At 43.5% G+C, this 17,127-nt stretch overlaps 1 protein-coding gene across 6 annotated transcripts in view; it reads right to left on the bottom strand.

Moving 5' to 3' along the window:
• The window catches only part of HEPHL1 (hephaestin like 1), a 118,303-nt gene that overhangs the window by 42,545 nt on the left and 58,631 nt on the right, over window positions 1-17,127 (bottom strand). For 2 of the 6 annotated variants that reach the window (XM_038412461.2, XM_043504157.1), the window contains exons 15-20: window positions 14,685-14,791; window positions 10,204-10,426; window positions 8,767-8,906; window positions 7,710-7,869; window positions 3,618-3,695; window positions 3,375-3,534 (exon numbers count right to left, since the gene is read on the bottom strand). In XM_038412461.2, coding sequence (XP_038268389.1) covers window positions 3,375-3,534; window positions 3,618-3,695; window positions 7,710-7,869; window positions 8,767-8,906; window positions 10,204-10,426; window positions 14,685-14,791 — 868 coding nt within the window. Of the gene's footprint in view, window positions 1-530; window positions 3,535-3,617; window positions 3,696-7,709; window positions 7,870-8,766; window positions 8,907-10,203; window positions 10,427-14,684; window positions 14,792-17,127 lie in introns of those variants that run through there. The other 4 variants (XM_043504158.1, XM_043504159.1, XM_043504160.1 and 1 more) reach the window with 4 other exon arrangements.

Raw genomic sequence — 17,127 nt, 5'->3', positions numbered from 1 at the left:
CAGGCTCTGGGAGGGAGTTTGGGCATGGGAGAGGGCTCGGGGCAGAGGGTTAGGGCATGGGAGGCAGTGCAAGGTGCCAGATCTGGGGGGCTCTCACCTCATGCAGCTCCCCACAAGCGGCAACCTGTCCCAGCTGCTCCTAGGTGGAGGCGCAGGAGGCAGCTCTGTACACTGCCTCTGCCCGCAGGTGCTGCCCCCGCAACTTCCATTGGCTACGGTTCCCAGCCAATAGGAGCTGCAGAGCTAGAGCTCAGGGCGGGATGGAGGCAGCGCGCGGAGCCGCCTTCCGTGCTTCCACCTAGGAGCAGCCAGGACAGGTTGCCACTTGTGGCGAGCTGCTTGAGGTGAGCACCCCCTAGATCTAGCACCCCGCACCATCCAACCCACTGCCCCGAGCCATCTCCCATGCCCCAACCCCCTACCCTGAGCCCCCTCCCACATCCAAATTCCCTCCCAGAGCCCGTGCCCTGCACCCCCTCCCATACCCAAACTCCCTCCCGCTTATTTAACCCTCATTTTTCACTTACCAGCACCTCCCATTTCCCCAACATGCCGGATAAAACAGCTTTGATTGTAATTGCTATCCTAATTCTGAGCCCAGTCCTGTAACTCTAACTCACACAAGTCATTGTTCTTGCAGGACTTCTTGAATGAGTAATGGTTGCAAGATCAGACCTCTTATCTAGAAAGTTTTTTGTTTTGCTTTTTAAAGAACCAGAAGAAAACAAAAGAATCAAGGAAACACTGAGAAATACCCCGCACCTCAAGGATTTTGTTTAACACCTTTTATCTGTTGGTGATCTTGGTATTAATCCAGAACACCATTAACCTACGTTCAAAGTTACTGTCAGTAAAGTTCCCTACAAGGGCATAGCATATTTTTAAATACAGAAGAGAAAAAGTGACATTACGCACCAACTCGAGTTACTGAGACATTACGCACCGACACTGAAAATCAAACTCAGTTAAATTATTTCACACATAAAAGATTGCTTTAGTTTTGGAGTTCATCCACCAGGGCTGTAGGTGATATGAACATCCTTGTGGCAGAAATAAACAATAGGTCATTCAAAATGAGCTGTAAACATTAAAGTATCACTATAATAAGGCCTGATTCTACACCCTTATTAACACTGAGGGCTTGTCTACATTATCCGCTAGATCGACAGCAGTGATCGATCTAGTGGGGATCGATTTATCGTGTCTAGTTTATAACTCTACCGCCGAGCATCTCCCGTCGACTCTGGTACTTCACTGGAGTGAGAAGCAGAAGCGGAGTCTACGGGGGAGCATCAGCCGTCGACTTACCACAGTGAAGACACCACGGTAAGTAGATCTAAGTATGTTGATTTCAGCTACGTTTTTCACATAGCTGAAGGTGCATAACTTAGATCGATCCCCCTCCCGCCCAGTGTAGACCAGGCCTGAGTAAGTACTTGACTTCCTGAGTAGTCTCATTGAAATCAGGGAGTAAGCTACTACTCAGTGTAAGTATAGGTCATAGAATCAGGCCCACAATAAGAAATAGTTATAAAACCAGATGACTTTCTCTTTAGGAACCCAAGGCCTAAATCTGGCCCACAGATTTTTGCTGTGTTTTGGGGCCAGAATTTTAAAGGTATTTAGGTACCTAAAGATGCAGATAGGCACTCTGGGATTTTTTTAAAAGCATTTAGCAGCCTAACTACCATTGAATTAGGTAGCAAGGTGCCTATCTGCATCATTAGGTGCCTAAAAACCTTTAAAATTTTGGCCCCCGAAACAGCACTCTCATTTAATAGGGTAAAGGAAGAGAACTCCTAAACTTTTGGTAGATTCAGTGGGCCAGATTCTGTTCTCAGATTGTGTCAATCCATAGTATCTCCAGTGAATCAATTGATTTGTTCCAGATTTACACTAGCACATGCAGAATCTGGCATACTGAAAATAGTTCAACATAGCACTACCCAATAGAGATCCCATTAAGCACCTGTTTTATCACAGAGGCTATGGGCCAAATTCTGCCCTCACATACACCCATGCAAACCCATTGCACTCAGTGGAAACGCAAAGATGATGTGCTGAACTTGAGAGCATAATTTGGTCCTGCATATTACTTTTTAAGCACAAGATTCTGTTAAAATCTTTGTAAAGTCAATATGTTTGTACACATATTTGAGAGTAATTCCGCAAATTAGAGCTGTGTAAAATTTTCATTACAAAACCAAGGCCATGCAAAACTCACCTGTTTTGGGTTCATTAAGAGTTACTGTCTGTGGCCTGATCCAAAGCCATTGAAGTCAGTAAGAGTCTTTACATAGACTTCAGTGGGCTTTGGATCAGGCTCCTCCTCCTGCTCACATTGACTATAAGAGAAGTCCAGTGAGCCCTAGAAAGTAAACTCATGTGGGTTAACATGTTCACTGACGCTTGTCCATCTTTTGAGGGAATCTAGGGCCAATAATAGGTTTGCATAAAAAGAAATGTCTGGGCTTTATTGTGGGTTTGACTAGGTTTCTCTGTGTGTTTTACTGTTTATTTGAACCAGAATCTCCAAGCACAATGAACATGAACTGAAACAGGAGAAAAGGTTTGCATGAACCCTCTATCCTGTTGAGTTTCTCATTGCTCCAGTCGCAACTCAATTCAAATTCTAAAAATAATATTGTTTGGCTACACTTTACAGCATTAAAAGAATCAGAAGCCGAATGCATTTTATCAGCTCTCAGAGCCAAATCCTGCTTGCCTAAGTCAAGTGAGCAATCTCATTGATATCAGTGGGACCTCTCAAGTATAAGGGCAGGGCTACACTACTGCTTATGTTGATATAACTTGCGTTGCTCAGGGGTGTGAAAAAGTCATCCCCCGAGTGATGCAAGTTACACCAATCTAAGCGCCGGTTTGTCCTGAAATTAAGCGGGTAACACTACGTTGGTGGGAGACGCTCTCCCGTCAACATAGCTCTCCCGGAAGTGGAGTAATTCTGCTGACGGGAGAGTGCTCTCCCGTTGACATAGAGCATCGGCACCAGACACACTACAGCAGCAGAGCTGCATTGATGCAGCTGTGCCGAGGTAGCACTTCTAGTGTACACTAGCCCTAAGTCTGAGCCTGCTCCCATTGAATTCAATGGCACAACTCACACTGACTTCAACAGAGCAGAATCAGGCTGCAAAGACAAGCAGGATATGATCATCAGGTCTGAAGCCTGCAGTCTGTGTCACACGTGACTTATGGCTGCAGGATGGAGTCTCACTTTGTAAACTTCATAAACATATATCTTGCCTCAAATATACCAACAATATACAATGAAATCCAACAGAGCTCTAGAAATGGTCCCCAAAATACAGATTTACAGGGAATCAGTTGGGAGCGCACACTTGGGTTGCACAGACCTGTAGTATGTCCTTTTTCTCTGACAAGTGATGAGGATGATGAGGGTTAATACTGTTGCCAGAAGAACAAGTCCGACAGAAAAAAGGGCTATGAGTGTTGAGCTAGCTTCTCCTGCACCCAGAGCTTTGCCTAAGAATTTTATTCCTTCTCCGTCACCACCTGTCAAAACGAGAAGTAGCGTATGAGAAGTCTGTACATCCATTGGCTTAAGTTTATATTATTTAAATAAAATGGATCCATACCCTTTACAGTATCCTCGTGTTTTACATTAATTGAGTCATATGCTGTGGTTGTTACTCCTCCTTCTAAAGGAATGTTGTCTGTGTAAAAAAATTAAAGCTTACTTAGGCTGAAAATAGTAGAAAGCAGCAGATTTTAGTGGTCTGAAAAAACAGTGAATGCGTCATTTATTTTACCTGGGTAACTCAAAGAGAATTTTTGATTAGGTCAACAAAATTTTGTGCAGAGCTCAAAGATAGTTGGGTAGTTTTAAGGGCAAAATTTGCCTCTCTTATGTAATCAGAATCTGAATGAGCTCTCCGCTGACCTAGAGTGATGAGCTGTGGAAAAGGACTTCAGGAGCTGATCTCGTTTGCATAGGCACCCCGACCTGCCTAGGTGCTCAGCATGATGGGATTGCTTGCCCAGATGATCACTTTTGGCTGGTGTTGGATCCCCAGTCCCCTTGTTATTGGGGCAGGAGTAATAAAGGATTGTTATCCTTGTGTGAATTGAGGGCAGCAGAACTGTACTTGGCATAGCTCTATGAATGGAGTCACCCTGCACTAAATGGCACTCACTAGGTAGGAGACATGGGTTCCACAGCCCAGTGAGTTAAGAAAAAGTGGATATAGATATTTGTATGTGGTGGTGTGGGCCTTGCTTAGTGACTATTGATACTATTTGACTGTTCTTTTCTCCATTGGGTAATAAAAGAGCTAATTTAGACTCACTTGAGAGTCTTGTTACATGCTGCAGAACTGAAATCACTGATATCTAAGTCTAAGTATTAGATCTGCTTTGGGATAGTGTCTCTGATGCAAGAGACTGCCTAGTATACACCAGCAGTGAGGTTCCCCCACCAGGAACTGTAATCATTGAGAGCTGTGTTAAGTCGTGGGCTGTGAAGACATTTTGGTGAGTGGCCAGCAGGGTAGCTGGTGGAGAGGTGTAGTGATTGGTAGGGTGGCTGGTGGAGAGGGCCAGAGCAGAGCCCTCCAGGGAGGCTTGGTGATTGAACAACTGGCAGAAAGAGGTGGCGAGTGAGTGCCTGAGCAGCAAAGCATGTAAAGTACCTCCTTGCCCTCCCCCTCCAATCAGGGCAGGAGGTGAACTCTGCAGATGTACCTCTGAACTCTGAGTCTGCGCTGACCAAGGACAGCATCTGTGAGTGGGGTACAGAGAAGGGATGGGCAGGTTAAAGGGACTTTTTGGTTGCTGGACTTAAGAACCTGAGGGTAAAAGGACACTGCCCAACTTACTTGGGGTTGGGTCTTTTGCTCATGGTTTATGTTTATGAACCCTGTTTGCGGTGTTTCCCCAAATTAATGCTGAGTTACTTCCCTCCTTTTATTAAAATTTTTTTGCTACACTCAGACTCTGTGCTTGCGAGAAGGGAAATATTGCCTCTTAGAGGCACCCAGGGCGCGGTGTTTAATTGTCCCAGGTCACTGGGTGGGGGCTCGAGACAGTTTTGTGTTGTTGAAAAGGAACCCCTACATACTGAACCCAGGACTTGTTGTTGACAGCTCTGACTGGCAGAAGGGTTACACTTATAAACAGCAGAGATCTCTGTTGCATTAGTTCTGCATGCTTTCACTCAGATCAATAGAAGTTTCACACCCAGAATAAGTGCAAATTACAGAACGGATTCACATTGGACAGTGAAGGGGAATTTCTGCTTAACCCTTATAATTACTATTGGCAAAATTCACTGTGTATTCCTCCATCTCCTACAGAGGAGTGGTACAGGAGCCACTGAATGTGCTGTAGCCAGCTGTGGACCACCTGGTCAGGGGAGACTTTCTTTCCCAAGCCCCTGTGGACATTCCCAGAGCACAGTATCATTACCCCAGCTGTGGGCAGGCTTTGCCCGATAAACATATTTCCATGCAAGAATGTGCCCCCTGAGAAGAGTTTATAAATTATCTTTTTACCAGAAATGAAATGAAAATGTTCTCTGCGTGTAAGATTTCCAACTGACTTGATGGGAAAAATCTCTCAAGCACAACATGAATTAAATGGGCTTGCTTTTGCATGAGCTGTGTACTCACAATTCCCACTGGAATCAATGGGCATTATTCACTGGCAGGACTGGGTCCAATGTCTGTATCTAATCTTCTTCTTCTTCACCCTCCCCAGTTATTCCAGCTCACTTGTTATAGGTTTTTACTTCATTTTTTCTAATTTTCTTTTGTTTTAAGACAACCTTTAAAGAGCAGACAGCTCTTCTTTAAGGCTATATTTTCAGAGAAGCTCAACACTAGAGACGGTTGGAAAATATTTGCTTTTTCCTCCTGTGGAAAGTTTTAAGTTTTGGGCAAGTAACTTGACACTAATTTGTCCCTGCACCAAAATATTTCAATTCTAAAATGCCCCTAGAGTGCCTCATGCTCTCATTCTCCTCTATATGTTGGGCTACCTGGTTGGGCTACATCATCCATGATGCACCTCAATATCCCTTTTAGGGGAGGGGAGACAGTGCCTCATAAAAGTCACATTGCCATGGTACAATATGGTAGATGAAGTCTGGTAGGAAAACCAGGGTCACAGACAATGGGAGCATGAAGCATCTGGACTACAATTCCCATGAGGCAGTGCGGCAGCATTTCAAAATAAAAAAATGTTTATGTTTGACTGAAAACAAGTGTTCAGTTTGTCGATAAAAAAACAGAACTTTTCTATGTAAAACAGATGCCTCGAAAAAAATTAATTTAGTCAAAACCCCAATTTTCCATAAAAAAAAAGTTTTGACAATAAATTTTCAGTCAGCCCTAGTCAACATACAACAGCTCCCATTAGTAGCTAAATGTACCGTGTTCTATTGGTGTTTAAACAGGAAGCTCTCAGTCTAGCCACAACTCTAGGATCTCAGCATCTACTTAAGGATGATTCCAAAACTCAAAGCTGACGTACACAGTCAAATGGCAACTCTTCGCTGTGCTAACAGCCCAGGCCAACACTGGATGAACTTGTACCACACCTTATGAGAGCTTGATCAGACTGACATTTAGGCTACATTTGCCAGGTATGAAGTCAACATTCCAAAACAATCACTTTGTGTCATAAGCTGTGACAATGATTTATAAAAATAGGCTATTAATGTGTGTAAAGAGGCGTTTAAAAGAATATGACTTTAGAGCAGAAGTACAATGTACTGAAGCTGCGCCTCCTCCCATTTGACATAAAGACAGTGCTGTGCATTTACAGGGATTTTCTTCAGAAAGGCTCAAAAGACTGCAGTTACTGAGGACCCGATTCTGCCAGCCTTATTCACAGGAGTTGTAACTTACTCTAACAATCCCCTGCTCTAATTAAAGAGCCACACTCAATCCAGTATAAAATACTCCCTAGTTTTAAGGGCTGCAGTAATGCTTAAAATTGTCATGTGTCCATTAATTTTTGGTGCCTCTGTTTCTGGGACCCCAACTTGAGACACCTAGGTCCAGGTCTACAAAAGTATTTAAGCTCCTAGCTTCCACTGATTTCAATGGAAGTTAGGTTTCTAAATACCTTTGTATATCTGGGCCTGTGTGCCTGATTTTAAGTGCTGAGCACCTGCATCTTCAGCTGACTTCAATAGAAGCTGAGGAAGCTAACTGCGTTACCACAGAGGTCAGTCTTAGATCTCACTTTCGCATGATCTAATAGATCTTGTTCATCTCTAATTTCTATAACTGTATGTGCCATATTCACTAGTTGCTTATCTGGTTTAGGCTAGCAGAAACTCTTGTGATAATCCCTGGTGGCAAGACTTGTTGCAGGAGCAGGTTATGGTGACAGAAAGCAACTTCAGTTCCACCTACAGGAGATATAAAATCAGCACAATCCTAAGAGTGGTTCCCTTCAAGCAGTACCCATTTGAGGAGCTCTTGTGGATCTCCAAGAGGTTTAAAATCTGCAGAAAGCAGCAGTGATAACACTACCTGTTCACACTGCAGTGTAGGTCCGCTCCCTGGAACTAGACATTGGTGGGGCATGGAAGCATGCAGTACTTTACATATCCCTACACTAGCAGTGCTGATCCAAGCCTTATGTTTTTTCCCATCTGCCACTTATCTGAACAGCTGTAATACCAGGCCACAGTCATGAAATGGCATTTTGAAATACTATACCTGATTTGCTGATGGTAAAAGTTGTCTCCATGCCAGCATGAATGTGGTCAGCTACGTGACAGTGCAGAAGCCATGTTCCAGGGTTATCTGCTATGAGTTCGATTGTTTGAAACGTCCCAGGGAAAAGGTCATACACGTCTGCTCTGTGATCATTATCTGTCTGGGGCAGGACAAAACAGCATCATGAAGACTTCCGTTACTACACCTGAAACAACGCATTCATGTTCTGACTAAACTGTTAGCTTTTTGGAGCAAGGCTGCCCTCCTTGTTATGTGTTTATACAGTGCCTAGCCCAATGGGGATGGGGCCCCGGAGCAATACAGATCAATACAAATGATTTCAGGTGCTACATTAGCAATAGCAATGATGCCCTAAAACACCACACAATGGTATTTGTCTTAAATCAAGCTCTTTAAATATAGTTCTTTCAACACATAAATACAGAACACGAGGCTTCACTGAACCCTAGAATAAGCAGGTAAAATTCCCACTGACTTCAATTTGTGTAAACCATCCTCTATTGTCCTGTAGTACATGCACATCTTAGCTATTGATATTCATTTATATTTTACCATACAAAGGCATACGAACCATGAGCTTTACAAAATTGTAACTAATTCTGCAGTATTCACATGCAAATCTCCCATTGGCGACAGTATGTGTGTGTGGTGTGTGCACGCGCGCGCACACACACACACACACACACACACACACACACACACACACACACAGGCTGTGGGATTAGGCTAGAAGCTAGAAGTTTTTGCAAAAGTTTCCCATCAAAATGTAGAATCATAGAATATCAGGGTTGGAAGGGACCTCAAGAGGTCATCTAGTCCAACCCCCTGCTCAAAGCAGGACCAATCCTCAACTAAATCATCCCAGCCAGGGCTTTGTCAAGCCTGACCTTAAAAACTTCTAAGGAAGGAGATTCCACCACTTCCCTAGATAACCCATTCCAGTGCTTCACCACCCTCCTAGTGCAAAAGTTTTTCCTAATATCCAACCTAAACCTCCCACACTGCCAAGTAAAGATTTTACTTTGTTTTTACCAACCTTGAAGATGAAGGTCTCTGCATGGAAATGGACTGTATGGATATCGATTTCATTTCCCATTCCTATCAAGTACCAGTTTGTGTTTGCACCTTCTTTCATTGTTAGCCCATGGAGATTGTCATAGACCCTTCCATTAATTGCTGAAAGAATTATAAAGTGAGTGTGATTCACACTAGTGGACTAAATGTGTCGAGTAAAGAGACAGAGTGCTGAGGGTGCTGAAGAGAAACACTTGTTCTTGCTTTCTCTTTGCAGAGACCAAGCACTGTGTTTTCCATTGCCATGAATCATTACTTACATCTGTGTGAAGTGGGTGAAAATGGGAAGTAAAACGTTACCAAATCAGACTTCTACCCTCACTTAGGTCACTGGTACTGTTTTACACCCACTTTTCACTCACTGGGCCTGATTCATAACTGCATTACTCCAGTTTTACACCAATGTAAGTCTATTTAAATCCAATGGAGTTATTCCAGCATAAAACAAGTAACAAAGTGGTGAATCAAGGTCATTTTGCAACAGTGCAAATGGCTGCACAAGAAACAAGAAGATGGAGAATCAGACCCAGGCCTTTAAATGTGAAGGATTCCTAAAGTAGTTGTTCACATCTCAAAGGTTACAGGCAAAGAGACAGTACAGTTTGCGTTTCAATTTCAACACAGCACCATAAGTAGTTTTTTGCAATGCATAAGGCAAGTTTTAACCTGTCTTAATATAAAGTGCTTAGTGAGCGGGCTTTGTGCAGGGGACCTATGTGGGGGATGTGGGGATGGAATCCCATTCCAACTGGGAGTAATGTGCAGAAACACAAACTTGGCTTTTCTATGGCTGCTACTATAGCATCCAATCTGTTCTCTCCCCCACCCAGAGGTTTGGCCAGCCGGTTCTTGCCACTTGGCCCCCAGTTCCCAAATGTCATGATCATGCTGTTGCAAAGTGTGCCAACATGGAGCACAACTCTGCAATAAATGGAAGTTATGGAATGGCCTCTCCACATACACTGGTAGTTTAGCTGATTTTTCTGCCCTGTGCACTCACACAAGGGTGGTGGAGGGGGATTTGGCCCTTAAATAAAAACTGCAAAACAAAGTTAACGAGTGACCCAAGACCAAGAATATATCCTGAATGCTCCAGCTATCAGGGTCTTGAGCCATTCAGCACATAAGGAAATATAAACTAACTCTTAAGAAAACTTCTTTCAAAGTCCCCCAAAGTCTGCTGGATGATTCCAGGTTTGTTGACACCCAGAATGCACCTTCGTTCCTTAGTAGCCATCCAGCCCAATAATGACCTAGTCTACTTCGTTTGTGAAGACTGTACAGCAAGATTATGCAATTACAAGCCAATTTGACAGTTTTCTGAAAGGATTATATTAAAAAAAAAGAATTCATTAGTCTCTTGGATAAATTGTTGATACCACCAATGAAACCTACATACCATGCATGATGTTACCCTCCAGAAAGTCCTCGGTGTAATTAAAGTCATCAGGACACTTATGCAGATACTTTTCAATATTTTCATTCAAATACCAGGATTCATTTTCATCAAAGACCATGAACAGAAGAGCAAATTCACGATCAATCTCTCTCCTTAAACCCTTTTCATTTAATATTCCTTTTCTGCAAATTACTAGCGGACCAACCAAACCACTGTAAGTGTCCTGCAATTAGATTTTTAAAAAGACATAATAGCAATGTTATGTACTGTGTATAAACTATAACACTGAGCTATGGTTAAATTAATAATTGTTGATAGTTCACATAACATAACTGAGAAATAAATACAGATATAATATATATCAGTTAGAGCTGAACCTTATATTTTCCCATGGGATAAAGAAATGACTGACAGTGACTATGCTTCCTGGAGTTCAGGTATTATATTTCACAGTCAGGACTGCAACATAGTTTTCTACTATAAACTCAAACTTCCAATTTATCTCTGTTTTATAAAACCTTTTAAATAATAGACATAAAAATAATTATTCCAACTCCAGGAGTTGTAACTGTCACCATCTTGTAAGAAGTAAATGAAAAATCTAGTTTCCATTCCTCACCCCCAAAATGGATGATAAAGTTTTCTACTACCCAGTTTTTTACTATCCAATTTTGTTTCAATTCAATGTGCACATGGGAGAGCCAGGCAAGAATGCCTAGAGATATCTGCATGCGGCGCACACATCAGTTCAAAAAGATCAAAGCTCTATCTACACTGCTATCAGAGGTGTGACTGCAGCACCCATAGACATACCTGAGCTAGTGAATAGTAGTGAACCTGTGGCAGCACAGGCTGTACGAGCCCACCTGGGAAATTGGGTACATACTTGAGCCGCTAGCCTGTGCTGCTGTGGCTTCACTGCTCTTGTTCTCTGAGCCGGTCAGCTTAGAGTTAGCTTGGAGATGTCTATGCATGCTGCAGTCACACTTCTGATTGTAGACACAGCCTAAGAGACAGAATTTCACAAGAGCATTGAGAGGTCCCGAGTCCTAAGCCACTTCATCAAGGTGCCTAAATGGTGCCTAAGCTCTTCTGAAAATCCAACCCCTGCCATGCCACAGGGTCAAGGTGCTGAAAGGAGAATGGGGATCGTCTGCACTGGGAATCCAAATTTCCATCTGATTACTCATCAGTAAACCAGAAGCCCTTCTTCCTCTTGGCTTCATGTATTCTGTGCATAGGCGCTGACTCCATGGGTGCTCCGGGGCTGGAGCACCCAGGGGGAAAAATTAGTGAGTGCTCTGCACCCACCAGCAGCCAAGCTCTCCTCCTCCCTGCCCCACCTCCTCCTCCGCCTCCTTCCCTGAGCGCGCCGCGTCCCCGCTCCTCCGCCTACCTGCCCGGCTGCCGTCAAACAGCTCTTTGGCCGCTCCAGGAGTGGGGGTGGAGAGGAGTAGGAATGTGGTGTGCTCAGGGAAGGAGGTGGGGAAGAGGCAGGGCCGGGGCAGGGATTTGGGGAAGGAGTCGGAATAGGGGCAGGGAGGGGACGGACTTGAGGTGTGGACTTTGGGGAAGGGGTTGGAATGGGGTCGGGACCTCATGGAAGGGGTGGGGCCAGGGGCAGAGGTGGGTCAAGCACCCACCAGCAGGAGCAGAAGTCGGCGCGTATGATTCTGTGTGCTATTTATGTCTGTCTGTTGCTGCATTTAGTCAACTCAAAAGTCTAACATGGTAACAATGACTTTCTACGTTTTAGATTTTCATGAAGTAAAGCAAAGTCCCACCTCCACCCAAACTGCCCTAAAGTTTTCCTTGAAAAGAAAACATTAAGGACCAAATTCAGTCCTGATGTAACTCCCCTGATATGATGGACTATACATGGGGACAAATTTGGCCTTACTCATGCATCATCAGCAAGGCTGCGAATCTGATACAGAGGTCACGGAAGTCACGGATTCCATGACTTTCCGTGACCTCGGTGACTTTTGCAGCAGCAGCAGTTTCGGTGTGTGGGAGGGGGCTCAGGGCTAGGGGCAGGCGGGTGCGGAGGGGCAGTTACCTTGGGTGGAGGGCTTCTACTGGCATGGCCCCGCAGCTCCTATGTGGCGGAAGGGCCAGGGCGGGACTCTGCACCGTGTGCTGCCTGTGCCCACAGGCCCTGTGCCCGCATTTCCCATTGGCTGCAGCTCCTGGCCAATGGGAGCTGTGGCAGCCGGCGCTTGTGCCCCTCCGCTGCCTAGGAGCTACAGGGACACGGAGCCGGGTAAGGAGCCCCTGCCAGCCCTGCCAACCCTCCCACCCAGCACCAGTGGGATCCTGGGCCATGTCCCAGCCTCCCCCCAGTACCCATGGTACCTCTAGACCCTTCCCTCCTAAGCACCCACAGCCCCCTGCCCAAGTTTTAGTCTCAGGTATTTTTAATAAAAGTCATGGATAGGTCACAGGCCATGAATTTTTGTTTACTGCCCGTGACCTGTCCATGACTTTTACTAAAAATACCTGTGACTAAAACGTAGCCTTAGTCATCAGCTGTCATCTTCAAAAGCATGAATTTCCCAGTCCTTTAAACGCTTCCTCATGCCAGTAGTCCTCACACAAGTATCAGGTGGATGTAGAAGCCCTCTACACCAACATTCCACACAAAGATGGACTACAAGCCGTCAGGAACAGTATCCCCGATAATGTCACGGCTAACCTGGTGGCTGAACTTTGTGACTTTGTCCTCACCCATAATTATTTCACATTTGGGGACAATGTATACCTTCAAATCAGCGGCACTGCGATGGGTACCCACATGGCCCCACAGTATGCCAACATTTTTATGGCTGACTTAGAACAACGCTTCCTCAGCTCTCGTCTCCTAATGCCCCTACTCTACTTGCGCTACATTGATGACATTTTCATCATCTGGACCCATGGAAAAGAAGCCCTTGAGGAATTCCACCATGATTTCAACAATTTCCATCCCACCATCAACCTCAGCCTGGACCAGTCCACACAAGAGATCCACTTCCTGGACACTACGGTGCTAATAAGCGATGGTCACATAAACGCCACCCTATATCGGAAACCTACTGACCGCTATTCCTACCTACATGCCTCTAGCTTTCATCCAGATCATACCACATGATCCATTGTCTACAGCCAAGCTCTATGATACAACCGCATTTGCTCCAACCCCTCAGACAGAGACAAACACCTACAAGATCTCTATCATGCATTCTTACAACTACAATACCCACCTGCTGAAGTGAAGAAATAGATTGACAGAGCCAGAAGAGTACCCAGAAGTCACCTACTACAGGACAGGTCCAACAAAGGAAATAACAGAACGTCACTAGCCATCACCTTCAGCCCCCAACTAAAACCTCTCCAACGCATCATCAAGGATCTACAACCTATCCTGAAGGACGACCCATCACTCTCACAGATCTTGGGAGACAGGCCAGTCCTTGCTTACAGACAGCCCCCCATCTGAAGCAAATACTCACCAGCAACCACACACCACACAACAGAACCACTAACCCAGGAACCTATCCTTGCAACAAAGCCCGTTGCCAACTCTGCCCACATATCTATTCAGGGGACACCATCATAGGGCCTAATCACATCAGCCACACTATCAGAGGCTTGTTCACCTGCGCATCTACCAATGTGATATATGCCATCATGTGCCAGCAATGCCCCTCTGTCATGTACATTGGTCAAACTGGACAGTCTCTACATAAAAGAATAAATGGACACAAATCAGACATCAAGACTTATAACATTCAAAAACCAGTTGGAGAACACTTCAATCTCTCAGGTCACTCGATTACAGACCTGAGGGTGGCTATCCTTCAACAAAAAACCTTCAAAAACAGACTCCAAGGAGAGACTGCTGAATTGGAATTAATTTGCAAACTGGATACAATTAACTTAGGTTTGAATAGAGACTGGGAATGGATGAGTCATTACACAAAGTAAAACTATTTCCCCACGTTATTTCTCCCCCCCACCCTACCCCCCACTGTTCCTCAGATATTCTTGTTAAATGCTGGAAATAGCCTACCTTGCTTGTCACCATGAAAAGTTTTCCTCCTTTCCCCCCCCCCCCCAGCTGCTGGTGATGGCTTATCTTAAGTGATCACTCTCCTTACAGTGTGTATGATAAAACCCATTGTTTCATGTTCTCTGTGTGTGTATATCAATCTCCCCTCTGTATTTTCCACCAAATGCATCCAATGAAGTGAGCTGTAGCTCACGAAAGCTTATGCTCAGATAAATTTGTTAGTCTCTAAGGTGCCACAAGTACTCCTTTTCTTTTTGCGAATACAGACTAACATGGCTGCTACTCTGAAACTTATTGTTTCTGTAGATCCAGACTAACACGGCTACCCCTGATACCTCACACAAGTAGTGAATAAAGGTTTGCAGGATCCAGCCCCAGTTTAGGAAGCCATACATAAAATAACAACCTTTAGTTACTACTTCCCAGTTACCTTGACAAAATTCACTGTTGAATAATAAACCCAACTGATGCAGTTTGGATCAGAAGAACCCGGACCTGACCTTTCTGGGACATTCCATCTGTATGTATTTATTTCCCCTGAAACAGTAGAGAGAAAACAGTTTTACTAATTTTGTAGGAGTTTTGGAATTAATTGAGAAACTTAACAGTAACAAGTCACCGCGATCAGATGGCATTCACCCAAGAGTTCTGAAAGAACTCAAATGATGAGACCTTGAAAACCGCATAAAACAAAGAACTCAAATGTGAAATTGCAGAACTATTAACTATGATTTGTAACCGGTCCTTTAAATCAGCTTCTGTACCCAATGACAGGAAGATAGCTAATGTAACTTCAATATTTAAAAAGGGCTCTAGAGGTGATCCTGGCAATTAAAGACCAGTAAGTCTAACATCAGTACCAGGCAAATTAGTTGAAAGAATAGTAAAGAATAAAATTGTCAGACACATAGAAGAACATAAATTGTTGACCAAAAGTCAACATGATTTCTGTAAAGGGAAATCACATCTTACTAATCTATTAGAGTTCTTTGAAGGGGTCAACAAACATGTGGACAAGGGGGATCTAGTAGACATAGTGTACTTAGATTTCCAGAAAGCCTTTGACAAGGTCCCTCACCAAGGCTCTTTTATAAATTAAGTTGTCATAGGATAAAATGGAAGATCCTTTCTTGGATTGAGAACTGGTTAAAAGACAGGGAACAAAGGGTAAAAATAAATGGTAAATTTTCAGAATGGAGAGGGGGAACTACTGGTGTTTCCTATGGGTCAGTCCTGGGACCAATCCCATTCAACTTGTTCATAAATGATCCGGAGAAAGGGGTAAACAGTGAGGTGGCGAAGTTTGCAGACGATACTAAACTGCTCAAGATAGTTAAGACCAAAGCAGACTGTGAAGAACTTCAAAAAGATCTCACAAAACTAAGTGATTGGGCAACAAAATGGCAAATGAAATTTAATGTGGATAAATATAAAGTAATGCACATTGGAAAAAATAACCCCAACTATACATACAATATGATGGGGCTAATTTCGCTACAACTAATCAGGAAAGAGATCTTGGAGTCATCGTGGATAGTTCTCTGAAGATGTCCACGCAGCGTACAGCAGCAATCAAAAAAGCGAACCGGATATTAAGAATAATTAAAAAAGGGATAGAGAATAAGATGGAGAATATCTTATTGCCCTTATATAAACCCATGGTACTCCCACTTCTTGAATACTGCGGACAGATGTGGTTTCCTCATCTCAAAAAAATATATACTGGCATTAGAAAAAATTCAGAGAAGAGCAACTAAAATTATTAGGTATTTGGAATGGGTCCCACATGGAGAGATTAAAGAGACTAGGACTTTTCATCTGGGAAAAGAGGAGACTAAGGGAGGATATGATAGAGGTATATAAAATCATGAGTGGTGTGGAGAAAGTGAATAAGGAAAAGTTATTTACTTGTTCCCATAATATAAGAACTAGGGGCCACCAAATGAAATTAATGGGAAGCAGGTTTAAAACAAATAAAAGGAAGTTTTTCACACATCGCACAGTCAACCTGTGGAACTCCTTGCCCGAGGAGGTTGTGAAGGCTAGGACTACAACAGGGTTTAAAAGACAGGTTTCAGAGTAGCAGACGTGTTAGTCTGTGTTCGCAAAAAGAAAAGGAGTACTTGTGGCACCTTAGAGACTAAAATTTATTTGAGCATAAGCTTTCGTGAGCTACAGCTCACTTCATCGGATGCATTCAACCAAATGCATCCGATGAAGTGAGCTGTAGCTCACGAAAGCTTATGCTCAAATAAATTTGTTAGGGTTTAAAAGAGAACTGGATAAATTCATGGAGGTTAAGTCCATTAATGGCTATTAGCCAAGATGGGTAAGGAATGGTGTCCCTAGCCTCTGTTTGTCAGAGGGTGGAGATGGATGGCAGGAGAGAGATCACTTGATCATTACCCATTAGGTTCACTCCCTCTGGGGCACCTGGCATTGGCCACTGTTGGCAGACAGGATACTGGGTTGGATGGACCTTTGGTCTGATCCAGTATGGCCATTCTTATGTTCTTACCAACAACCGTTGGATGTTATGAGTTTTTAAAATAGAATTCAGATCTGACGGTCTCATAATCAGAAATGTAAAGAACCAAATGTGCACCATATGCATTGAGGAGAAGCTGTGTTATAATGGGCTGAGGCCCATGAAAATAAACTCTGATAATGATAATGAAAACATTTCTGTTTTTTATTAGAGGTTAGAGACAAACTGGAAGATTCTTATAAAGATTATGTAGCATGAAATGATCAAGAACTGTATTAGTATAAGATTAGTGTCTCCAGTTGTGTGTTGATCCCTGATTTTATAAAACAAAATAATTTGACTGAAGAAACTGTTGTGACCACATTAAATTCTCTATATTTTAAAA

Source organism: Dermochelys coriacea, chromosome 1 (assembly GCF_009764565.3).
Source record: "Dermochelys coriacea isolate rDerCor1 chromosome 1, rDerCor1.pri.v4, whole genome shotgun sequence".
Classification (NCBI taxonomy): domain Eukaryota; kingdom Metazoa; phylum Chordata; order Testudines; family Dermochelyidae; genus Dermochelys; species Dermochelys coriacea.
This window is presented reverse-complemented; position numbering and strand designations above follow the sequence as displayed.